We start from the raw sequence: 26,474 nt of genomic DNA on the forward strand, positions 1-26,474 counted from the left end.
AGCTCTCCCGGTCAGTAGACATCAATATCTTCAGCTGATCACCAGCAATTTATTTCACTCTTACCTATATTGAGTGGTTACATTTAAATACATTAGTCTACTCACCAACAACTATTTACTTAGTGTAATCCAAGGAGAACAAAAGCCAAAAGGTTCGTTATATTTGTTTATCAATGGATTATTTTTCGTCTTGTCACTGCTTTTTGGAAAATTGTTGAGATCTGATTTTTGCTGTTATAATCTTTGCTTACTTCAATTATCATTTATGTCTCAATTTATATTCTAGCATCATGATTTTGGTTTTATTCATGTTAACTATTTTCTTATAGACTTCACGTTGCTGACTGTAATAGGAAAATACAATATAGAAACAGCGGCAATCAACAAACAAATCAAGCTACTTCTTATTGTTGTATATTGGATAGCATCAGTAAAGCTTGCAGGGTGTCTAGCAGACCCAAACTGCTATAACACACGATGCAACTGCTTAGATTGCGCTATTGTTGGTTTTTATCGTCCGGACACTAATGGCTACAACTTGTTTCCTTTTTAACAATTAACAATAACAATTTTTTTCAGCGGCAAAGGTTCCGTGGTAGAAAGAGTTGCCATCTTTAGCGCCATCAAGTCAGTCGCATCGTATTTACTATGGCGAATTGCCGTAATATTTATCTTGCGTGTCGTCTTATGTGCTTTAGACTTTGTAAATTTGCTAATAACTCGTTTAGCCAATTAAAAGCGTTTTATCGATGAATTCAGTGTGCATGCACAGTTCAGATAATTCTGTGATATTCGGCCGAATAAATCTGTAAATTCTGTGAATTTTGTAAATTCGGTCAGGTTGAACGAATAATTCGTTACGTGTGGCCGTACCTTAAGTCTATATAGATGTTATATATGCACATGTCTACACATGTCTATAGTCTATATAACACATCCGCAATCTGTCATAAACCATCTAGTTTACTATTAGTTTAACTCAGCACTAGTTTAGCGCCACTTATGAGTTCAGTTGAAAATATGTGTAGGCCAAGGTCAACGTAATGACTCATTTTTTAAAATTCGTGATTTTGTTTATAACCACAGCTTGATTTATATTGCTCAGATAGCTGTGGAGTATATATTATTATTATTTCATGTTATTCATTATACTCGGCTATTACACTTTGTCAAGTACTCTGTAACATCATCGTAAATATTAATTTGTAGATGAACTTTCTTAATGGGATTCTGAGTTTAGGTTGAAATATAAAAACTAATTTTCACACTCATCGCTCATAAATTTATTGAACATCATTTTGTGTCAGCCGGACATAAGCTGCAAAAATCTTTTGCCAAATTTATGGAGTAAGGTACACTTGGCAACGGTTTCGTTTCAATCTTTAGCTTTAACTTTTTGTTTGCTTTTCTAAAAATTGTTCAGTCGTATACTTAACTCTGGTTGAGCAATTGTAAATCATTTTGATTTATTTTCTCTTTATGTTTTATTTGTATTTTAGACCCAAAGCAACTTTAGTTGACAAAGAAAGATGGGACTTTGCACTGGTTTCCTCCCTAGGAACACTCGTACCAAGATCTCTCCAATGCTGCTAATGTGTTCTGTTAGCATATTTTTGCTACTAGTATGTCAGACAGCTGTTGCATCCACCACAACAATTACTAGTAAGTACTCCAGTCACACAGTTGTCTAGAACATCTGCACCTAAGCAACAGGTTCAAAAGAACCTAGATTTTTTTGTATATGAAGAACCTCCTCCTCGCTTAAATTTCTCATGGAGAAATGGCACGGGTATGATGTGTTTGGGCTGTGGCTTGTCTTTCAGCCAAGCAGCCAAATTAGCCAAACAAGCTTGGCTGCTTTCATCTCATTGTGGTTTGCTTCCTTTCATCCTAGTCATTAGTTGCGGTTTGTTTCCTAAAGAAAACACGCGCGCGCTTAGCTAACCGCATGGCCTGTTGGCTCAAACCACAAGATATTTTTAATGTAGGCAGTCGATAGTTCTTTCACATTCGCTCGGTTCCTTGGTGCCTAACCTTTTGTTGTTCTCTTTTATTCAGTGTGTCGCGGTTGGAAGAAGCAGGACTTTATGAAAAATAGTGAAAACTAGGTTAAAACTTGCGTTCAATTTTCGATACAAGTTCAATTTTCGATACAAACATGTGTGTCATGTCATTTTTTGTGGCAAATTTAGCTTACCATCATTATATGTATGTATTAAAAATATTGATATTAGTTTTCATTTTTCGAAAGTACCAGCAGAGATATTTAGCAGTTCTTTCCACATCATGCTCAAATTAGCATTTTACTTTCACAACTAATGTTAGCCCTGCCAAACAAGCAATAGTTTTTATTGCAATAGCCTCTGCATAGTTTTTCTTTCTAGTCTGGACTTGGCTTCCTTAGCTTGGCTCACCATATTGGTTGAAAAACATTAAGGAAGTTCAGTACTTGGTGACAAAGACACTCATGACTATGAACCGCTATTCAAAGTCTTAGTTGTTACAGGTATCCGCAACTACCAGACCAGTGTACTCTGCACATATAGCGCGAGGCAACTTCTACAAACACTGAAGTAATAAAACATGCAAACAATCTTTGCTATGAATATTTCTACAAGGTGTTTTTAGCTGAGAAATGAGAGTGACTGATTTATGTGTCTTGGTGAACTTCTATTTGTATGTTTCTGTTCTCTATTCATGCTCATCATCATTGTTATTATTATTATTGTAGTGACAGGCAACTCAGGTTTAATCACCTGTTATGATTGCAGGTTGAAACTTGCTGTCATTTTTGTTGCGGCTCATGATGCAAAAACCTTAAGTTTCTTTTCTAAATCATTAGGCCGTTGTGATGGCTCTTATTAAACACAGTCTTATCATTTACTTTCTTGGAGGTTTTCAGTAATACAATAGCATTTTATCATCTGCACTACTTCAAAAGTGGAGAATTGCTAATGGCTCTTCTATATTTTGTTTTGAACTACTGCTTGATGGGTGAAACATTGTTTTTAATCATTGCTTTTTATCTGTACTTTTGGACAGTAAAAATGATTAGGTTAGAGAAGATGAATATTTCGGTAGACCATACAGCAACAGCGATTTGGTCGATTTGGTTTTTGGTTTCTAGTGTTTTAGCACAGTGCATTGTCTAGTTTTTATTTGCTCCAAACAAGCTATATTCTCAGATAAGTAGCAATCATGCTATATTGTTCTTATAGCAATCATGCTATATTGCTCTTATAGCTTGCGGTGGTGGAATTATACAAGCAGAGAGTGACAGTGAAAGTTACTATGGATGTACTGTCATCCTGGGTCACCTGGAGATAGCGGTGAGCAATGCCCCAGGTATGTGCTGTATACATGGTATGACATTTTCCATCTTTGCTACCCGCACTCCTTGGCGCTGTTAGCAGAACAGTTTTGTCCAGTTAGATGGGCAATTGTGATTGTAAAATCTCTTTTACACTCTTAGTTATTGTATAGACTGGGCTTAGCAGAGGTAGCAGTAGTTATGGTCTACCTACCAGATTATTGATGGTATTAGTTATTTATGGCTACTAACTATGCGTACAACAGTAGGCCTGATTTAACCTACACAAACTCAACAGTATTAACCTCTGAGGCGTAATTTTGCCTACTGAACTCAACAGTGTTAACATGGGAGACATGCTATTACCAACCTGCATGAACATATAATTCTCACACTACTAAATATTATATCCTGTAAATCAAAGCTTGTGGAGGAAGTACAAATAAAGTGAGTCATGCTGTCAAAACCTACTGTGGTTATGTGGCAGTTATTCTATTGCTCTTGCAGGAAATCTGTCTCTGCTGCACAAGAACCTCAAGGACATTGTGGAGGTGGAGGGTTATGTAAAGGTTGTCCGCAGCCAGTGTCTCAGCGACCTCAGTTTCTTTAAGTCGTTGACTCACATCGGTGGCCGTACCTTAGATAGTGAAAAGTATGTGTACTTGTACAATATGGTGTGCTCAGATTGTGGTGATAAGTATGTTTACATGTCCAATATGGTGTACTCAGATTGTGGTGATAAGTATGTGTACATGTCCAATATGGTGTGCTCAGATTGTGGTGATAAGTATGTGTACATGTCCAATATGGTGTGCTCAGATTGTGGTGATAAGTATGCGTACATGTCCAATATGGTGTGCTCAGATTGTGGTGATAAGTATGTGTACATGTCCAATATGGTGTGCTCAGATTGTGGTAATAAGTATGTGTACAATTTCATTTTTTCGGTAGCCATTAACTGGTCAAGTGTTTGAGAGGCCGCTTTCGATAACTGCATCGCTCGGCCTTTTTGAATTCTGGTTAAAAAAGGTTTCAGCCAGACACGCTTAATTTTATAATCAAAGTGAAGACAGAAACTTATGAAGAATAAAATTTCGTGATAACAGTTGAAATTCATTAAGATAGTTCAAAATACATACTAAAACTTGTTTTAAGGGTGAGCTTGGCAAGCTAAACTTATTTGAAATGAATTCAACGTTTATGTTATGCGTACCTTTTGAAGGTAAGAACTTGTTACCGTATGATCTGCATTTGGTACACAGATTACAATTTCACAGTATTGCAGATTATAATCACTAGGTGCACTTAATACAATGCAGTTACTGTAGGTAACTATAGTTACTAAAGTTAACATACTATTTTGTAACTAATTTTCAATATGTACAGCATTTTTATAAAATTTTGGACGACTTTTACCTTCTTTTTTTCATTGTATAATTACAATGGTTTCTATACCTCGACATACGACTTTTTCGCCATACGGTGCACTGTATACACCTGAGTCTTGCATGTAACAGCCATTCTAGTCTTTCTGACCGCATGTAAGAACCTGGTTTTAACACGCTATAATTCTTGTTCGATGGTCACTCTCAACCTCATGGAAAGATACTAATCAAAACATGCGTGCTGCAGGTACGCTTTGTATGTAATGGACAATGAAAACATGGAAGACTTGTGGGACATGGAGACCCACCCAAACTTGACTATTGACAACGGCATGATGTTCTTTCAGCAGAATCCTCAGCTGTGCGCCTCGAAGATTCAACAACTTTTAGATACTACTCGGTAAGCATTATCTCTTAGACTATCAAAGCTTTTCTCACCGTTTACGAAAACTGTCCAATAAGCAACAAAGTATCATATCATAGGTTGTGAGAATTGAATGCAGGTATTGCTTCAAAAGTTGTAAGGATTATCTCACAGACTGAGAATTGTCCCCATAGGTTGTAAAAACAATTTTATATAAACTCCCAGAATAGCCCCTTGGGAACTTATGCTAACTCCATAGTCTCTAACTTCATAGTATCAAGGATAGCTCCAGAGGCTCTGAGTATACTCCCATAGGGTTTGAGGATAGTTTTATATGCTGTGAGAATAGTCTTATAGGCCCTCAGGACAGACCCATAGGCTGAGGATAGCCCCATAAGCTCTGAGGATAGCCCAATCGGCCCTGACTGTACTCCCATAAGCTCTAGGGCTAATCCCATAAGCTCTAGGGAAAATTCCATAAGCTTTAGGGATAATTCCATAAGCTTTAGGGATAATTCCATAAGCTCCAGGGATGATTCCATAAGCTCTAGGGATTGCCCATAAGCTCTAGGGATAATTCCATAAGTTCTAGCGCTAGTCCCATAAGCTCTAGGGATAGTCCCATAAGCTATAGGGATAGTCCCATAAGCTCTAGGGATAGTCCCATAAGCTCTAGGGATAGTTCCATAAGCTCTAGGGATAGTCCCATAAGCTTTAGGGCTAATCCCATAAACTTTAGGGATAGTCCCATAAGCTCTAGGACTAGTCCCATAAGCTCTAGAGATAGTCCCATAAGCTCTAGGGCTAGTCCCATAAGCTCTAGGGATAGTCCCATAAGCTGTATGGATAATCCCATAAACTCTAGGGATAGTCTCATAAGCTCTAGGGATAATCCCATAAACTGTAGGGATAATCCCATAGGCTCTTAGAAAAGTTTGGTAAGCTCTCGGGAGGTTATGTTTCTGTGTCCGAATGACAAAGAGAATGCCATGAGATGTTTTATTTGCTGCATCATCTCCATATCTTTGAGCTGCTGATAACTTCAGAGAGTGTAGTGATGTTTATTTTGTATTGTCATTAGCCAGGATTGCGTGTTCACACTATCAAATTACTTGATGCCGAGTTGATCTATCGGAGTACATTCCAACCCCTGTGGCTAGTCTACGCAGTGTGTGATCATTGACTGAGGTCTGTCGGTCGGTCGTGTGTGTACCAGCCTTGCCGCTGATATCACTGACTCTCAGCTATCGCTAGTTATGCACTCTGAGCACCCATGAGCCCCCCCCCCATGAGCCCCCCACGAACCCCTTTGTCTCCTTTCTTAGAATCAATCAGGATTGCTTATATATAATGCGGTAGACCGCAGAAGCAACGTGACATCTTGATTACTATGGCCCATAAATTTCCTGGCTCCATCTTTTATGTCTTTTCAAACATCTAAAATGATTAGCTTGGCTCTAGGGTTCATCTTCTCTGCCCTTAATGACTTATAAAGGCGTATAAATTGGCTTGAGCTCACTTTGCAATGCCCTTCTGTTTGTTAGATTTAATGGTGAAAGGAAACAGAAGAATGGTACAATGGAGAAGATCACTAAATCAAGTCATGATGAATTCGACATCTCCAAAACCAACAATGGGCAGTTTGGTGACTGTGAGCATTTCCTGCTAATATCGCTAGCCTTTCTGGCTTGTATCTCTTGTGATTAGTGATTGTCTTCACATGTACATCGGTTGCCTCTGGCTGCTCCTGACTTACGTACTGTTGAGCTTGGCATGCGCATCCAACTTCAGTGTTGTGGTCCCATGATTCGCTACCTAGTTAACCTATTGTTACTATAAATATTTGTTTTTAATTCCATTCGAAACAATTTGAGGCAGCTAAAGTTTTTCTATGTAGGTGACAAAAAAATTTATTGCACAAAAGATGAAATTTAGTATTAGTATGTGATTTATATATTATAATGACATTTGGGAGTGACTAGTGTTTGCGTAATAGCTGTAACTGCTGATTGATTGGCAAAAGGAATGTCTTTTTCAAATTGCTTCTGCATAATAGGTCTTAGGTCCTTATCTTTAATAGTTGTCATGTCTTTTAGTTGATGGATCAGGGCTGTGTTTTGTATGTTTGCTCTGCCTAGGACAAATAAAGGACGGCTCATTGGCAAATAAGCTAGTCATTTTTATAACCAGTTTCAAGTTAGGCCATCAGCAATTCGTTAGCTCATTCCACTGGCCACATAAAACATTGAAATTGCAAAGTCACAATCAGTGGAGCTGTAACAGGCACACTCTTGCTGCCATCTTTAAGCCTATACAATTGCTGTGCTTGTCCGGATGTAACATGCGCCATACACCTTCATACACCATTTTCCTAAATTAGTCTTTGACTTCCCCGATATGGCCGAGTCTTATTTGATGCGAGGATTGTCTGTCCTTGCACTATTATAAATTATTGTTTATTAGTCCCCAATGTGGCAGTCTTATTTGATGCGAGGATTGTCTGTCCTTGCACTATTATAAGTGATTGTATACTAGTCAATGGACCCACCTACCTATTTTAGGCTTCAACAATTCCCTCTTCCTTCAACTCTTCTATGACATGGACTACTATCCAACATACAATTTCTCTGAATTTCATACAAATGATGAACGGCTGGTTATAAGCTATGTGCTTTATTATCGACAAGTGTAAGTATTACTTACTCTACTAGAGGTATAAGTGTTACATACTCTACTAGAGGTATAAGTATTATATACTCTACTAGAGGTGTAAGTATTACATACTCTACTGGAGGTGTAAGTGTTACATACTCTACTGGAGGTATAAGTATTATATCTACTGATAGATCATGCAAATGTTACATCTTCTATTAGGTGTCGTAAGTATTGCAGATGTAAGTATTGATTTTTCTACTCTTGGTTGCAAGTAACGCACGAGTAGCGCAACAGTTGAGTAATGTCACATGCTTTTGTCAACACTATTTGTTTCAGTAGATCTTGCAGAATGAACTTTTTTGTCAAGTAGAATATTATGTGTTTGTGCAGGCAGGATAACGAAACTGCAACCTACCGTAAAAGAAGCTGTCAGACAGATGAAAAAGAGTGAGTATTTGGTTACATGTATTTACTATTCAGTATTTACCTACTTATGATTAGATTACAGACCATTTAGACAGTGTATGACAACTAATATGGAGAGTTGTCTTCTTCTTGATATCGCATGTGCGTAAGCGCTAGCTGTAATTTATAATCTTCAATTTGTGTCAATGGGTGCTGACTGTATTCAGTTTTTCCTAATCACACATAGTCTTCTAGGTTGTGCCAATGCCAAATGGCAGTCATATAGTGGTAGCCTAATATGGGCATTTCTATCGCCAAGTCTTAGCATGAATCATTCTAAAAGCTGCATGTGATGCCATTGTTTACCACATTTATTTATGCCTTTGTCAGCTGGCTAACCGATTTTGGGCTTCACAAAAACTGATGCTCTCATTGCCAGATGTTTAGCACATATTCCAGATGGTTTGAGGTAGGCTAGGTAGGCTCTGGGTTCACTCATTGAATTTCTGTTACAGGTGGACAACCAATGAAATAGATAAGGGAGAGGCTGTAGATGGCTTTTTCAGTTCCTTCCTTTTTAGGTTGACACCATTCACGCGCTATGCTTTTTATGTCCAGACGCTTACACTCACAACAGTCGAACGTGATGGGGCTCGCAGTGCCATCGTTTACTTTAAGACCAAACCTTCAAGTAGGTGTTACCGCGATATCTTGGTCCTTTCTCCGTGCACAGCTTGAAAGTTGCCTCTATAGTTAAAAGTTGTCTTCTTTTGTTATTCACTGTGAAGCAGTCATGTAGTTTTATCAGCAGTGCTCTCTGACTTATCAAATTGTGGTTGCTATTTTTAACAGAGAGCATCCTTGCCTTAGTAATCTGCCAGCCACAGGTTGATGTTCAGAAAAGCTACTAGTGGTAATAGAAAGGGCGTCTACCTTAAGCTCCTCTTTCTGACAATTTACCTAAGGCAGATTACTCCACGCACTAATAGACAACCATGTAAATGGGGTTTAGTTGCAATTGTATAATTAACAGTATAATTGCAAAGAGAATGCTGGTTGTAATCTTTTAGGAAATTTGTAGCCTCAAGAGAGTCATCTAGGCTGCCATAGAGATGGAGGCTTGCAGGGGTGCAGCGAATAGAGGTCCTCCAGTGTCATAAATATGCTGACTGCTGCTAATCACAATTTCCAGCTGAGGCCGCACTATTAGAGCTATAAAACTGACAATTTCATCAATCACAATATTCAGTATTACTCAAGAATCACCAGATGGAAAATAGCTCTTGATGGTGTGACTGAAAGATAATATGGATCACCAACTGTAAAGCCAGCTAATCAAAGCCACAGTATACAAGTTGCTGTGATGCACTCCTTGGATGTAAGGCATACTTACCGTGGTTTTCAGTTTCGCTGTTTTAATTTTTATTATACCGTAGTTAATCTTATGTAGATCAATTCGAAGCTCTGTGTTAGGAAGTATTCCATGTGGTAAGAAACTTGAAAGCTTTGCATTACTGTTTCTGGATATTTATACAAAAACCTCTGTGTATTATTATAATGATTATTATTATTATTATTATAGTGTTTCTTGTTTAACTGTCATTAATACTAACCTTTTATTCAAATGTGCAATGATCCCTAAGTTAAGGATGGAACAGAACTGATTGCTATTGATAGAGTAGAAATGAGATAAATACATTAAAATGAGCAACTTGAATTACATGTAAAATGCATATCAGCTACATAATCAAAAATACATAAAATATTAAAGTGACAAGAACTGGAAACTCTGAGAGTATTATACATATTGGCAGTTCCGTGTGTCGTGAAGGATTATCGTGTGTAATAAGTATGTTTGCAATTATTCTGAAATGTGGAAAGGTGATGGAGTGGCACAGATGGCCGATGGCTTGGGTAAAAATCCAAAAATATCACGGGTTTTATCGCGGTGTGATGCAATTTTTTTCCTAAAGCTCTCAGTGTAGCCTCAGACAGAAGGACGGGTAATCACAGCTCTTATTATAGTAAAAATTGAACTAGAGTAAGGATGCTGTTGAACAAGTGGCTATTTTAGACTCGTACATAAATAGTAATTTTATGTAAAGATGAAGAGATACATAGTTTAGTGTATCTAGTCATGTAAATGTTTTTAGGTTTTATCAGTGCAGCTTGACTCAGTATGACATAGAGAGATCTCCCTAAGACTCAGTATGTCATAGAGAGAGATCACCCTAAGACTCAGTATGTTACAGAGAGAGATCTCCCTAAGACTCAGTATGTCATAGAGAGATCACCCTAAGACTCAGTGTGTCATAGAGAGATCACCCTTAAACTCAGTATGTCATAGAGAGATCTCCCTAAGACTCAGTATGTCATAGAGAGATCACCCTAAGACTCAGTATGTCATAGAGAGATCACCCTAAGACTCAGTGTGTCATAGAGAGATCACCCTTAAACTCAGTATGTCATAGCGAGATCTCCCTAAGACTCAGTATGTCATAGAGAGATCACCCTAAGACTCAGTATGTCATAGAGAGATCACCCTTAGACTCAGTATGTCATAGAGAGATCACCCTAAGACTCAGTATGTCATAGAGAGATCTCCCTAAGACTCAGTATGTCATAGAGAGATCTCCCTAAGACTCAGTATGTCATAGAGAGATCTCCCTAAAACTCAGTATGTCATAGAGAGATCTCCCTTAGACTCAGTATGTCATAGAGAGATCTCCCTAAGACTCAGTATGTCATAGAGAGATCACCCTAAGATTCAGTATGTCATAGAGAGATCACCCTAAGACTCGGTATGTCATAGAGAGATCACCCTAAGACTCAGTATGTCATAGAGAGATCACCCTAAGACTCAGTGTGTCATAGAGAGATCTCCCTAAGACTCAGTATGTCATAGAGAGATCTCCCTAAGACTCAGTATGTCATAGAGAGATCACCCTTAGACTCAGTATGTCATAGAGAGATCTCCCTAAGACTCAGTATGTCATAGAGAGATCTCCCTAAGACTCAGTATGTCATAGAGAGATCACCCTAAGACTCAGTATGTCATAGAGAGATCACCCTAAGACTCAGTATGTCATAGAGAGATCACCCTTAAACTCAGTATGTCATAGAGAGATCACCCTAAGACTCAGTATGTCATAGAGAGATCACCCTAAGACTCAGTATGTCATATAGAGATCTCCCTAAAACTCAGTATGTCATAGAGAGATCACCCTAAGACTCAGTATGTCATAGAGAGATCACCCTTAAACTCGGTATGTCACAGAGAGATCACCCTAAGACTCAGTATGTCATAGAGAGATCACCCTAAGACTCAGTGTGTCATAGAGAGATCTCCCTAAGACTCAGTATGTCATAGAGAGATCTCCCTAAGACTCAGTATGTCATAGAGAGATCACCCTTAAACTCAGTATGTCATAGAGAGATCACCCTAAGACTCAGTATGTCATAGAGAGATCTCCCTAAGACTCAGTATGTCATAGAGAGATCTCCCTTAGACTCAGTATGTCATAGAGAGATCTCCCTAAGACTCAGTATGTCATAGAGAGATCACCCTAAGATTCAGTATGTCATAGAGAGATCACCCTAAGACTCAGTGTGTCATAGAGAGATCTCCCTAAGACTCAGTATGTCATAGAGAGATCTCCCTAAGACTCAGTATGTCATAGAGAGATCTCCCTAAGACTCAGTATGTCATAGAGAGATCTCCCTAAGACTCAGTATGTCATAGAGAGATCACCCTTAGACTCAGTATGTCATAGAGAGATCTCCCTAAGACTCAGTATGTCATAGAGAGATCTCCCTAAGACTCAGTATGTCATAGAGAGATCACCCTAAGACTCAGTATGTCATAGAGAGATCACCCTAAGACTCAGTATGTCATAAAGAGATCACCCTTAGATTCAGTATGTCATATAGAGATCTCCCTAAGACTCAGTATGTCACAGAGAGATCACCCTAAGACTCAGTATGTCATAGAGAGATCACCCTAAGACTCAGTATGTCATAGAGAGATCACCCTAAGACTCAGTATGTCATAAAGAGATCACCCTTAGATTCAGTATGTCATATAGAGATCTCCCTAAGACTCAGTATGTCACAGAGAGATCACCCTAAGACTCAGTATGTCATAGAGAGATCTCCCTAAGACTCAGTATGTCATAGAGAGATCACCCTTAGACTCAGTATGTCATAGAGAGATCACCCTTAGACTCAGTATGTCATAGAGAGATCACCCTTAGACTCAGTATGTCATAGAGAGATCACCCTAAGACTCAGTATGTCACAGAGAGATCACCCTAAGACTCAGTGTGTCATAGAGAGATCTCCCTAAGACTCAGTATGTCATAGAGAGATCACCATAAGACTCAGTATGTCATAGAGAGATCACCCTAAGACTCAGTATGTCATAGAGAGATCTCCCTAAGACTCAGTATGTCATAGAGAGATCTCCCTAAGACTCAGTATGTCATAGAGAGATCACCCTAAGACTCAGTATGTTATAGAGAGATCTCCCTAAGACTCAGTATGTCATAGAGAGATCACCCTAAGACTCAGTATGTCATAGAGAGATCTCCCTAAGACTCAGTATGTTATAGAGAGATCTCCCTAAGACTCAGTATGTCATAGAGAGATCACCCTAAGACTCAGTATGTTATAGAGAGATCTCCCTAAGACTCAGTATGTCATAGAGAGATCTCCCTAAGACTCAGGATGTCATAGAGAGATCTCCCTAAGACTCAGTATGTCATAAAGAGATCTCCCTAAGACTCAGTATGTCATAGAGAGATCACCCTAAGACTCAGTATGTCATAAAGAGATCAGCCTAAGACTCAGTATATCATAGAGAGATCTCCCTAAAGTGCTCTTTCACTCAGTCATCTACCTGTATCTCTCAGATATCTTGACTATCTTTGAACAAGTTATAAGCAGAAAGTATGTATCTAATTGCCATTTATATTTGGTAGAATGACATTATACAGGAAACTTTATAGTTGGTTAAAAACAATAGTGCGCCAGAGAGATGGCGTAGAGTGAAGACCTACCATGTAGTCTACTCAGGCAAAAATAAAGTAACTAAACATTTAAATATATGGACTTTTTGATTATAAGGAATCTCATAGTAAGGCTGACCATGCGTAAGCAGCATTTAGTGCACACGCAGAAAAGTTAAAAAATAATCTAGAGGCAGCTAATTGTGTTATAACATTAGTACTAACTGTAAGTACATTATATATCATTTTATAATGCTTATTGTGCCTTGCCAAGTAAGGGAAGAAAAGGTCATGCTTTCAGCTCAGTTGCTCTTCAAAGGTGAAAGAAGATGGTACACGGTATAAGATCGACAATATTTTGTCAGATCATGCAATATACCGTATTATGTCAATAATGGATTGGTATCTATAGAAGGCATTGTAATTTGTGTAGAACTTGTAAGGAAAGTTTGTCTCATCGAATGACAGGATTAGCACTTATATCTGCACCTTTTACTTCGTATCCAAATCTTCCAACCATTTCTTAACCAAAAAAGAACATTGTTCATCACTCCCAGCATGCATCTGCTTGCACTTATTCACAGCCTGTTGTTTAATATTTGTTCTGATAGAAATGGCTTCTAGCGGATCAAGAGCTAGATATCGAGGAAAATCTCTAGCCGTCTTCTGTTGATCGCTTCTCACTGAAACCGCACTCTTCTTGCGTACAAGACGATCTCGTACAGCAAGAAAGCCGTCAGACGTTTCTACCCTTTTGAGCATTTGCAGTGGATCTGCCATACTCGCTTGCGATTCGCTAGACAGTAAGTTGTTAGGTTGCCGGCCAGATACAGGAGCAGTCTTGATTCGCTTAAGCATTTTTGGCCGACTAAGTATGGTAGGAACACCTTCATGAAGTGCTGACATTACAGTCCCTGGCAATGGGGTGTCGGATAAAATTTCTGCTGGGAAGGTCTCTTTCGCATTTGTGATATGCTGTAAATGGGAGAGTGACGGATTGAGTTCAAACAATCGAGCAACAGCGGGCAAAATTTTATCATAATCTTTTGTAATTAGGTTAAGATGAGTTTAGAGTCTATGGTTGGAGTGATTACTATGAAAAACTACCTAGAGGCAATTTGTGACAACTCCGAAATACACAGAACTAAATAATATTTATTGTTAGTCAATTTATTACGTGTAAAAATACTACAACTCGCATAACACTAAAACTTTATTTACACTGGTAGTCATTCACTTGTAAAAGACATTTGATACAAAAATGTTTGACCAAATCAACATTTCTGTAAGTACCACACATCTAGACCAGTGTTAACTAGACTTTGATTACTAATGGCTGCAGTTTACCCTTTATATATTCCTGCGCAGCACTGAAATCATGCTTTTTGTCTCCTCATGGTTTCTAAAAGAAGACAACTATTTTTTTATAATAGCCTACTTGGTAAGGTTTATTGCAAATATTTTCTGTCAGCCAAGTCAAAGTGGCAGCCCCAACAAGTGATCAAGTGTAGTTTAATACAACAAATCCTGTTGCATTCTTGTGTGTTTATTGAAAACTGATACTAGATAGAAAATGACTTCCCGTAATCAGCTTTCATTTTAGGTGGCATTTAACCTTTATGACTTTCACAGTAAAAATTACAATTTTATAGGAAAGAAAGCTTCCAAGCCAGAAGGTCCCTGTATAAAATTGCTGTAGAAAGAAGCATATTCCTCCAGTATTTCCTAACAAAGTTTTGTTTCTAGGTTAAGCTCAATTATGTAATAATTGCATACTTTACATATTATTCGATTTTCTCTGCTTTCTTTTCTACTGGTAAATGGTCACTGTCCGCCAGTTGACTGATTTACTTTATAATATTATATGAATTGTGGGTGGTGGGCATCAGCAGCCCTTCTACTGCTACCATATCAATTATGGAAAGTATCAATCCCGAGCTGGAGCAAACATCCTATGAACTAGCTAGTTCTAAAAGGTGTGCATACTTTTAGCTCAGTGCCCACTCTTACAGTTGGTACTTAGCTCTGTGGGACGGCATCAAGTTCAACACGCGTGTTAGTCACCTGGAACTGAGTCTATCTTAGATTGAGTTGTCAGTCAGGCTACGAAAGCTCGACTGTTGATCAACTATGAACAATTACGCCAAGGATAGGATGCCAGCCTGACATGATTATTAATCAGTAAAATAGCACACTGAACACTGCAGCAAACTGCTAATAGTAAGGAACTCATCTTATAGCTAATTGGCCTGCAAAGGCAGCCTTAGAACCTTAACTGTACTGTTACAGCTTGCCATAATAGTAGGGGCTGTAAGGGCAACGCCCAATAATTATTTGATCGCCTTGACAAGGTTTAGGCTACATTCAGAGTTGAAGCCAATTAAAACCTTTTTGCTTTGTTTTAGATAATGGCCAGACTAGCTAATCTCTTGAATAAATCAGGCAAACAGAGCGCAGCTGGCCAAAGGAGCTATGGCTGTTACCTCTTGACTGGTTACCTTTGCATAGCTAGTTCCAAGTATACTGCATACAGCATAGTGTAATGAAGCAAACTTCACTCAGTGCACTAGAAATAACAGCCAGGCTGCTTGTATTTGTATAGTCAAATGAGAGGACCACAGGGTTGTGGGTTGTTAGAACTGCATTGCATCAGCACAGCGCAGTACGCCGTAAGTTTACAGTCTAGTATAACTTTCTAATGCGCAATAAATGTTTATTGCTATTGCACCTGCCCTACTGCAAATTGCCTACTGTGATCTGGTGTGAATTTATAATCATGACTTATTACCTGAATTCAAGCATACTGCAAATGTGCATTCTTGAAAACTTGAAACTGCATGTTTGCTGCAACCGCACATTAGTACCATGTTGATGTTATGAATCAGCTGAAACTTGTGACTTTCAAGCCATCTATACTGCATTCTACAAAATCTTCAGATGCTATATTCAGCAAGTTCATGAACATACGCTCTAACTCCCATATCACTCACCATTCCGATCGATGAACTTAAGGTCTATGTATCATATTTTTATTAACATTATATATATCAGAATTAAAGTAGATTTTTGTTTCAACATTACAGCAGACTAATTGTGATCAATTTGTTTGCCACTCGTACTCAGTTAGAGCATCATTCACATATTGCAATTGTGTTGTGTCTGCATCAAAGTTAACTCAATACTTGATTCTGTGATGAGTGTTCACGAAAATGTACTGTGCATGTGTGTACAGTGTAATGCAAAAGTTCCTACTGCATCTTACACCGTGAAATGCGCACTAGCAACCCTTCCACTGCCTACAGCACTGCCCACTGTGAAGTAGGTAATACCGCCACTGCAGGAATACTGCTTACTGCGCATTAATAAATAGTTGTAATGCATGTATACTGCATACTGCTCACTAGTACAAGTACGCAACGCAATTACGCTGCATCACTGTGACATCTTTGCTACTGCCCATGCTAATGCAACTACGTAAATCTTCAACCAAATTTACTGCAACTGTAATGCATTTCATGTTTGGGCATCAGTCAGTGAGTGCTTAGCGATGCACAGGTATGATTTTTTCATAATGGTCACAACCATTACAATGTTCACAACAGGACCATGCAAGTTACATTTGAAGTGATACACGTACAATAATAGTATCACAACAGCTGTAGTTAACATACTGTAGACTCGGGCCTGTACAATCGTTTTACCAACCTTTGCGGCATCATCAATATCTTTTGAAACGCTGAGCTTAGAAATCATAGTTGACTGGTGACTTTTCTCTTGCAGAGTCTTAATTTCATGATCAACTTGAACAAGTTCTGAGGATGCAATATGACGTCTTCGGTTGATTCTAAAGATTAGCTGGTTGGCGCTATGTGTCCTTTTAAACTCGTGCTCTTCATTTGCGTATGTCTTTAATTGGATGTTGAGCTTCTGACTCTCTCCAAAGTTCTGGTTCTTGGCTGTTCTGTAGAATCTTTTTGTCTGCAATGAAAATAATTCCAAGGCTATTGCTAACAGAGAGAGAAACGTAAAGTCCGACTACGCTTGAGAATGGAGTTTGATGCTCTTTTCATCATGAGTGCAGACAACCCTCGTTTGTTCAAACTAATACAGACTGGTCCATAGTCGGACATTAAAAAACTCCGGACATTGAAAATTGAGTACTATACATTAAACAGCCTGTAGTGTCTCGCAAACATACTCCTAGTCTACAATATGGTACAACTAGCTGTGCTACCAGGTGTTGCCCGGGTATTAAACATCAGCTTAAAAACAATTAGAGGTAATATATGTAGTTGTCTGCCACTCGCTATTAGTCTGGCACATTGCTAATGGATAATTTGAGTAAGCTTACTAAGAAGAGCTACCCCTCTCCATGACGTTACGCTATCAAGCTGCGTCGTAATGGAGAGCTTTAGCGTATTTGCTCCGATATAGCGACATATATCGCCTTATGAATTCATCAAGCTCGTGTGGCTGAATTGGTAAGGCAGTTAAACGGGCAAATGGGAGAGTCCAAGATCAAATCTTCTGCAATACGGATTTTTTGTTCCAAGATTTTAAAAGCTATAGCTAGACAAACACGTATGAGATATGCATATACAGTACACTTGAGAGAGTAACATATGATTATACCTTTAATAGAGTACTGTATAACACTGTATTCTGTACACTGTAATGTACGCTGTATACATTGTACACTGTAATACTGTATACTGTAAAATTATAATATTGATAACAGTAATAATGTTCAACCAAAAGCACTGTACGACACTCTGACGAGAAACTCTGCTTCGAAAGCCACATATCAGTTAAATTTGTCATTCTTCGGCTAGAAACGGCCGCATCGGATAATTGAAGTCTGAGGAAGTGAAGCTGAAAGAGCGGGAGTCATCAGTCTTTATAGAACTGCTTACAACCCTCATAGTCTCTCTACTCTAACACCCTCTCTAGCTGAAACTACTAGTCTAGTGATAGCCATGAAAGTCAAAAGATTAATTGTGAGAGAATTCACTAGCCTTCGTTGTGTTTGGATTCTTGCAGCTGTGTCTACCTTGGCTGGAAAACTTGTTTTGGTAAGTTTGTTTTAAAGATTTTCATACTAGCAACAGCTTTTAAGTTGCAAGTGACTCTGATTGGATTCCAAATTATAAGTTGCGGGTGGACAAATCCATAGGGAGATTTAGAAGAAAATTGCTGATTATCAATTTCGTTCAGAAGTGAAAGAATGTTAGTAGTCTTTAGATGCCCATTAATAATCGTAAGACCTGTCGATAGTTTTAATTAATTGTGTTGACCCGCTGATAGTCCTCTTGCTCATTTTAGTAGGCCCCAGATCCTGAAGAACTCGCTGTTCAGAGACACGATCATTGTAATCAATCTCTGTCTCAGGAAAGCTAGCATCTATATGAAATTTAACATACTATGATGTCAGTCACTAAATATATAACCAACCTTTTGTTTAGTTATTTTCTGCTGCAAGATTTTTCGAGCTCGTTCTGAAGCGGGTTCCAACTCTCCGATCGGTGCATCGACTTGACCCATTGCTGTCGAACCGTTCACAAACCGTACGATTAAGGTTGTGTATAGAGCTGTTGCTAGAGAGTAAGTGGCTATGTGTCTCTTATTCAGCGTGCAATTACTGTCTTATGTTCAACAAGGAGACGAATTGTTCTCACTCGCCTTTTATTGTAAGATCAGTATGAAACCTGACAAAGTAACTCAGGAGGGATTGAAAATACTTACATCAAAACAATGTCAAGTATCGATTTATGATCACCCAAAGCGCATCAGACAGAGGTTATATGAATATAATAATATTAACAATGTGTATATCAAACAAATACGTGTAAGATTGGATACAATGTTCTTATTGATTAAAGAGATAAAAGTCGGATGATGCAATACGATCCATATCGATATGAAAACCTTTAGTAGGCCTGCTAGGTACTTCTGTCATTCGCTCAATAGCATATAATAACAGCTCTGAAAAATGTCACTAAATATGTAAATGCAGTTTTTGGCAGCATAAAAAACTACTGTTTATACTGATCATAAAAGTTTTGCAAATCAAATACAAACTTATTTATTAATAAAAATAAATTCAACATACTTATATAAAGATAATAGCGTGTTTACAATAATTTGCTTCTGGCTAACTAGCATATTATGGTAAGAAAGTTTAATACGATCTTACAGGACCATTTGATTCGTGACCAACAATAGAAGTTTATCAGAACTAGCCCACAACTGATAGGGTAATCTATAATCAATAATAATCCATAACCAACTTTTGCAGGCTGAATAAAATTTATCTTTGTTTTCTACACAACAGAGTACACTACTCACTTGATGAGACAACCTTGGTGCTACGAGTCAGGATTTCCATAAGAGTTGCTCTCTCCCAGTCTTTGCATTACAGTCTTATCAAATACTTCAGTTTTGCTTAAAGGTTGACTCGTAGCAAAAGTCACATTACAGCTATTTGATATCAAAAGATTCACTATGTCTTACTCTGCTGTGTTGTAGATGCAAAATATGTGGAAATGTGATTACAAGCTCTTAAAAGCTCAAAAATGAACAGTTAATCGTAGCCATCGCAAAACTGCCATAGATTGGATTCCATATTACATAATCCTTATGAGCTTCTTAGTGTTATTTTGTTTCTTTGCTACACTTTTTAATATTAAAGTTTTCTCTATCTCTTTGTAAAGCGATCATCACTACCCTAACAAGTTTGTGCTGGATCAACGCTGTACAACGATGAATTGCTAAGTTTAACATTCCGGCACTTTCCCTCTTCGTACCATCAGAACATATTGCTTGATTTAAGGCAAAATAAATTCAGACATATCTCTTGCTACTTTTTCAGTCAGCATCTTATAATGCCCAACTATTCTTATATATATTAATTTATCTAACACTCATTTGGTTTGGCAAACCTATATAACTACTGTCTATGATTTTAGTTATATTTTTGGTGTTTCAATTGTTTTAATTTACTTGTTAATAAATATTTAGTGGGGGCTATGACTCATATTTTGGAATCCCAATACATATCTGCCGAATCAGCTGTATCAGCCAATATTGTCTGACATCTGCCATTTTAATCATATATAAGGAAGCCCCAACTTTGGAGGCAAACAGGTTGGTAGTAGAGTCAGTCAGAGATTGAGATCTGATACATATACTATTATATGGTTGTACTCCATGGTTAGGAGACTATTTTATGTTAACAACAATAAATGAACTTGTGCAGTGGGACAGTTGAATAGAAGAAGTCATGCAGTGCCGTCTTCAATACACATACATGTTTATAAATCTAAGCATTTCTTGTATGAACAGTTTTAGCAATGAAGTTATATGAATGAAAAAACGACTTTGTGCTGGCATTGAAATACAACTCAACAATTTTATCGACAGACATGCTATCAACTACACCATACGGCCTAACTGCTACACTATAGAACAATTAGTACGATTAAATAACTCTAGCAGACTTGAAGATCATGATTGTGTGAGAAATCACAACGCGTAACAATTATAAGCACAATTATGCTGGCTGTATGGTTTAGTGTTGGTGTGCTTGGTATCACATCTGTGCAACTGCCAAATTGTATAGGTATGATTCCTGCGAGATGCATTCTATTTTCTTTACAATAAGACAAAATGACGGATGTTATTATAGTAAAAAAGCTGAATGCTAAATCTTTACAAACATCTTCAATAAAACAATACCCTTTTTTTGGGTCAGCTTAACAACCCAAGCAAGCGCTTAAAGCATGAGTATCTTAACCAATGTAATGACTATTTGCCAAATGAATCCATTGTATTCCGTGTAGGTTAATGGCTAAGTTCGCGGCCTCTAGATCTGGAGGTCCTAAAATCAAATCCAGTACCATACAGACTTTTTATCGCTAGGTTTTAATTGCTATAATTGGACACAGGGTTTAACAAAAAGACTAACACTGAGATCTATATAGACTACTTAAGCCGACGTTGCACGGGTATTAAAAACAGCTTTATAAACAGTGGTGTATTTTAACCCAGATAATGACTATTTGTTTAATGGATGTATTGTATCCTGCGTAGCTTTATGGGTTTGCTTGTTCCATTGAGGGAGGTTCTGAGATCAAATCCTCTGCAGTACGGAATTTTCATCGCTAGATTTAATCGCTATAACTGAACAAAATGTGCACAAAAAGTTAAAAGTACAAAAATACAAACACTGTGTTTTATCTATATAGATTTAGGCCAGCTCAACCTACTCTAATTCATATATTCATGAATTCATACAAACTAGAAGGCGTATAGATATAATGTATCACCAGTACTTATTCACTACACCATGTTGTTCATTTACATTTACATCAGGCATTACATTTGTTATTATCTGTCACATTTTAGTTTATAAATCCTGCATGGCTTGTTTAAAAGAGATCTAGCTGCTATTGACTCATAAAGTTTCTTAGTGTGTAAAGCGAGTTTGCTTTTGGAATTGTCTGCCCTTACCAAAAGTTGCGACTACTATTTACACGCTCATAGAAGCTACAACAAAGAATGTAGGTTTGTGAAATATAAATACTGTATAGTACAGTAGTAGCGTCTGTTTGTAATGAAATAATTTTTCTGAGAATTTTAAAGACCAACACTTTGTGTATTTACGTAGCAGAGTATCATCACCGGTCTCTGTATGACAAGGTAGAATAGAAACATCAAGGCGGAAACCATGCATAAACTTTGTCTGCCATAATCAGAAAAGTATAATTTGGTTTGTAGCAAATAATAACAGTATTAAATCACGATAAAAACTATTAACAAGAGCCGTTTATGGGAGACTTTTATTCCGGTTGTACATCAGAGATAAGAATTTCTTGCGTATTTACGGTTGCTACATATTGAGTACATGCAACTTCCACAGCTTAATGTGAGATTAGCAAGTCTTACTAAGTGTTGTATCTCAATGCAAAGTCTCAATAAAAGTTGCTAGGAGACTGGGAATCTTAGTTGAAGTTTAAATTTACGCTCGAAATTTGTAATCGCCAAATAGATGAAGCTGTAGGCACAAATTACTTCTTCTGGCAATATAGTTATTAGATGGGCTAATGTTTTAAAAAGAAATAAGTATAGCAACAAAGAGGTTACATGATAATATGCTTTTTATAAATGTAAAAGGTACAAAAGGTCATGTATGTCAGGTGAAGCCAGGTTTTCTGAACCTTTTCAAACTTGACAACAGTCTGGCAAAGTGCGCTCATGTTTTAAAAAGCTTTGGACTTATTAAATACAAACTGAAAACACTATTTTTTCTAATATACAAGCAAAACAAAGTTTTGTCACCATGTTGTGCAATTCCAAACATATGCAAGGTTGTATATTCCAGTACAACAGCTTAAACAAGAGATTTCCAAAACTAAACGCAATAAATATAATTTATAAAAAAAAACCTATCTATATTATTATAACCAGATTATGATTGCTTGTCATGAGAATTAATGCTTCCTCATGTAAACACTCTATGCCAGTGAGCTATGTGAGCATCCAGTCATGAGCTGACTCCAACTCACATAGGCCCACCACTTAAGTCTGCAAATTTCGCAGAGACATTGTATGAAGTTTTGGGCTATATAGTTTTATATAGTGTCGATATACTCGTTGATGACGATTTAAATATGAAACGTTTGTTATAAAAGCTTTTTTGTCTTTTTCATAATTGAATAGGGAGCCGTGAACATACGCAAACGATGCATTCTTAATTAGCAGCTGTCAGGTCTTGCTATTAACTTCCAAAGGGCGTAGAAGGAATTTTTACTCACAGTGAATTTTGACGTTAAATATGTTATAAAAAAGGGTAGAATAGCTGTGAAATAGTAATAACAATAATTAACATTGAAATATTGCAAAAAAACTGTTCTTAAAAGATAATCAGTAAGTTTGAAAATGAAAGTTCCCAGTTTCAAATTTCACTCAAAATCCTGTTTGACAGTATCCTTACCTCAAGCAAGTGGCCATTTTTCAACAATGCAGTTATTTTCTGGAAAAAGCCTGGGAAGAAAGATTACACCACAACAAACAACTATCGCCCAATAACAATAACCTCTATATGTAGCAAAATTCTAGAAAGAATAATGGAGCATAGACTTAGAATTATAACAGAGTCAGAAGGCTGGATACCAAAATACATGTACCAATATGGATTTCGTAAAACAGATCTACCTCTACTTACCTATGTCTAATGATGATAGAAATTCAACGCAATAAATCTCTAAACAAAAAGTCGCACGCCTCTTTATCGACCTGCAAAAAGCGTTTGGCAGTGTATGGCATCAAGGGATGTTGTTCAGATTCGCTGAATTAAGAATAAATAGACCCTTCCTTCAATTAATATCTGATTTTCTCACACGACGAGCGATCAGAATTAAAGTTAACAGCCACCTATCACAACCAAAACAATGTGAATTAGGACTGCCACAAGGAAGCATCCTCTATTCTTTTGTACTTTACACAAGAGACATGCTGAGCTCATGGAATGGAACTCCGATATGCAGACGATTGTTCAGTTATCTGCTCAAGACCAAATGAAGATCTACTACATGTATATGAAACAATGGAAAGTAACTGCATGAAGCTCACACACTGGCTAGAACAATGGCGCATGAAAGCAAACTGTTCCAAGACAGATACAATTTGGCTCAACTGCAACCCAGAACAACTTCAAGTCAGCGGAGAAAAGATAAACTTTACCAATTCTACTAATGTTTTAGGTCTAACCCTAGACTCTAAATTAACAATCAACTCACAAAGAGAAGAAGTAAAAGTGATATTGACCAAGAAATGGAGACTACTTCTCCCCTTTATCGATGCAGGGTTAAAGCCATACCGTTCTAAAAGGATACTAGAATCAACCATAATACCCCAAGTGTTTTACAATAGTTTTATATGGGACAAAAAAGCTGGCATCTCTCCATATCTGTTTGAAACACATACTGGGAGCAAAGACTAACCCTTCTACGGAACCACTTCACTATATCACAAACATACCGACAGCTGAGTCTCTAGGCTCCAGAGACATGTAAACATACTGTAGAATGGAAACAGGACAGCGCTATTTCGCAAAAACTTTGTTATCTACAAAAGCAAACTTCAAAAGGAAATACATTTTCACATTGTAAGCCTATATGGTAGAAACACAACTATAGCAGATATGTCAGCAAGTCATTTTAGAAAATTCACTATTCGAAAACAACTAAATAATGATCGGCAACGACGAAGAAGAACTCATCTGATAACAGGATGCTGCTCAACTGGTTTATTAAAGGACCTAAAAACAAAACATCTAGAAAGAAACCCTATTCTACTTATATTACCAAAGAGAAAAATATCAATTTTAACCAGGCTCTTCACAGGACACACAACCTCACAATATCATCTATACATACTCAATTTAACATTTACACCATCACTCACATGCCAGGATGAGGACGAAACAGTAGACCATTACCTATACAAATGCCACAATTACACCAATCTAAGAAAGAATATTCCCTAACCATCACAACTACCAACATCTGCTTGAATTTATACATGAAAGTGACCGATTCAATCAAGAACATAATTAACCCACCGCAAAGGTGAACATCGATGATACTCACACAGACAAATGATACAGACCATGTTATAGTAATCCAATTATTAATTAACAATCGATCTCGTCCCAATCAATACTCATGGAGAATCTAGTCGTCAGACATGAACATTTTTATATACAGTAGTGGCAATCAATTTGTTTTTGTACAAGTTATCCAGCACTTATTTGAAGTCATCTTCTCATGTAAATATTCCTTTAATTTTTTACACAAATAATCTCAGACTAAACATGAATTGTTCACTGCTATCTTGTTCGCTGCTTAAGTACTTTTACAGTTTGTATTTTATTTGATACTAGGCCTGCTAATAGAGGCTTTTTGTTATTTTGTTATCAACAAAATAACAGATTACTAACTAATCAGTGAGATTTGTCATTTCTTTGTGCTAGCTCCAGCTTTTTCTAAAGGTAGGGGCGTAGGCGCACAGTGTAACAGTATAAGCCGGTAATAAAGTTTTAGAACTCTAAAATTGGGCTTTGACCTAAATACATTTTGTCCAATAATGTTCATAGGTTGTTTACGTCTAATCTAGTTGGAGAGATACCGACATTGAATAGCCTAAGAGTGTCGAATAATTTATATTTGTTCTTGGTTAACTATTGATACAATTAGAAAACATTCTGGTTCACACGCTTGCACCTAACAAATGAAGCCAGCTAGTTCGACCGACGAAAAGTTATCGTAATGATCGTGCTTCGGGTAAATCTAAATTCTTATTTCAGTCTTGACTTTTCTTTGTTACTAGGGCACGTGTACTAGGAAATATAAATATGTTATTCATATTCTATAAAGTATTTATTCTGCACCTTTAGCTGTACAATAGAACAACGATATGTAACTCACAATTAGCTAATAGTTAGTAGGTTAGTGCTAACAACAGCAATCCATCTTGACAAGGTTAGATGTATTTGCTGTGAGATTGTTGTGTAGGTTTTTAGAACATGCTCGTGACAGTTTTTTTCTTTTTTTGCGAATATTTTCGGGCTATACCTTGACTCTTAGATACATTTTGGAAAAGACAAAAATATATTGTGTAAATAACAGTGTCAAGTATGGATTTATTAGTGAGTGCATTGGCAGTAGTATTTTGTTAGTAGTATGCCTGATTTAGTAATTTTTTTTGTAAGTGAAAAATTATTAAAGCTGTAAATTTCGTTGGCCATAATTGTATCATAATATTGCGGCATGTGTGTGATGAATGTATTATCTAATATTAACTCTGTTTAATCGGTGCTCTGGTGTAGTTACAAATCTTGTACTTAAATTGTTTGTGTTCCAGACACGTTGGTATGTTTGTGTCCGACATTTGTTATTCTAAGCCAACTTTTATTACTTAAATTTGCTTATATTTCAAATGGCCAATATATCTTTTGGTATGAAGTCTTAAAGTGTTTCTTTTAAATTGACTATGCTTGGTAATGTATTCCGTGTTATTGTGATTGTATCAAATGAAAAGTAATTGATGATCTAGCAATAGTCATGCCTGCATTGCATTGTTTTAATTTCGTAAATAAATTCATATAAACTGTGATTTAAAACAACTCTAAATAATGTAGATGATATAATTTTGTGATTAAATTAGATCAATTCTTTCATTAAATGGTAAGTTCAGATTAATATACTAGGAAAATGTAAGTAATTTTTGTTATTCAGATTAGTTCTGAATGTGTTCGGATAACTTGGCTGTTATAACAGCATAAACTTATT

At 37.1% G+C, this 26,474-nt stretch overlaps 2 protein-coding genes across 3 annotated transcripts in view; both read left to right on the top strand.

The window, feature by feature from the left end:
• Positions 1-9,789, top strand: LOC137410530 (insulin receptor-like). 2 transcript variants are annotated; one of them, XM_068095960.1, is made up of 10 exons: positions 1-152; positions 1,500-1,662; positions 3,244-3,345; positions 3,818-3,962; positions 4,943-5,095; positions 6,604-6,710; positions 7,621-7,747; positions 8,105-8,161; positions 8,635-8,810; positions 9,190-9,789. In XM_068095960.1, exons 2-10 carry the CDS (start codon positions 1,530-1,532, stop codon positions 9,198-9,200), a joined length of 1,011 nt encoding a protein of 336 aa, XP_067952061.1. In that variant the 5' UTR covers positions 1-152; positions 1,500-1,529; the 3' UTR covers positions 9,201-9,789. The 2 variants fall into 2 exon arrangements, with proteins under 2 accessions (XP_067952061.1, XP_067952060.1); XM_068095959.1 differs by having other exon boundaries at positions 9,201-9,789.
• A 15,606-nt stretch (positions 9,790-25,395) lies between these two features.
• LOC137410528 (insulin-like peptide receptor) overlaps positions 25,396-26,474 on the top strand; it is a 32,712-nt gene continuing 31,633 nt past the window's right edge. The window contains exon 1 of the mRNA XM_068095958.1: positions 25,396-25,466. The gene's annotated coding sequence lies outside the window, so the exon portion shown is untranslated. The remainder of the gene's footprint in view (positions 25,467-26,474) is intronic.

This window comes from Watersipora subatra, chromosome 1, assembly GCF_963576615.1.
Source record: "Watersipora subatra chromosome 1, tzWatSuba1.1, whole genome shotgun sequence".
NCBI lineage: Eukaryota > Metazoa > Bryozoa > Gymnolaemata > Cheilostomatida > Watersiporidae > Watersipora > Watersipora subatra.

Coding starts and splice junctions, on each gene's coding strand:
- LOC137410530 (XM_068095959.1), top strand. CDS start 1,530: ATGGGACTTTGCACTGGTTTCCTCCCTAGGAACACTCGTACCAAGATC. Junction 3,346..3,817: donor AGCGGTGAGCAATGCCCCAG/GTATGTGCTGTA, acceptor TTGCTCTTGCAG/GAAATCTGTCTCTGCTGCAC. Junction 8,811..9,200: donor CTTTAAGACCAAACCTTCAA/GTAGGTGTTACC, acceptor GGAAATTTGTAG/CCTCAAGAGAGTCATCTAGG.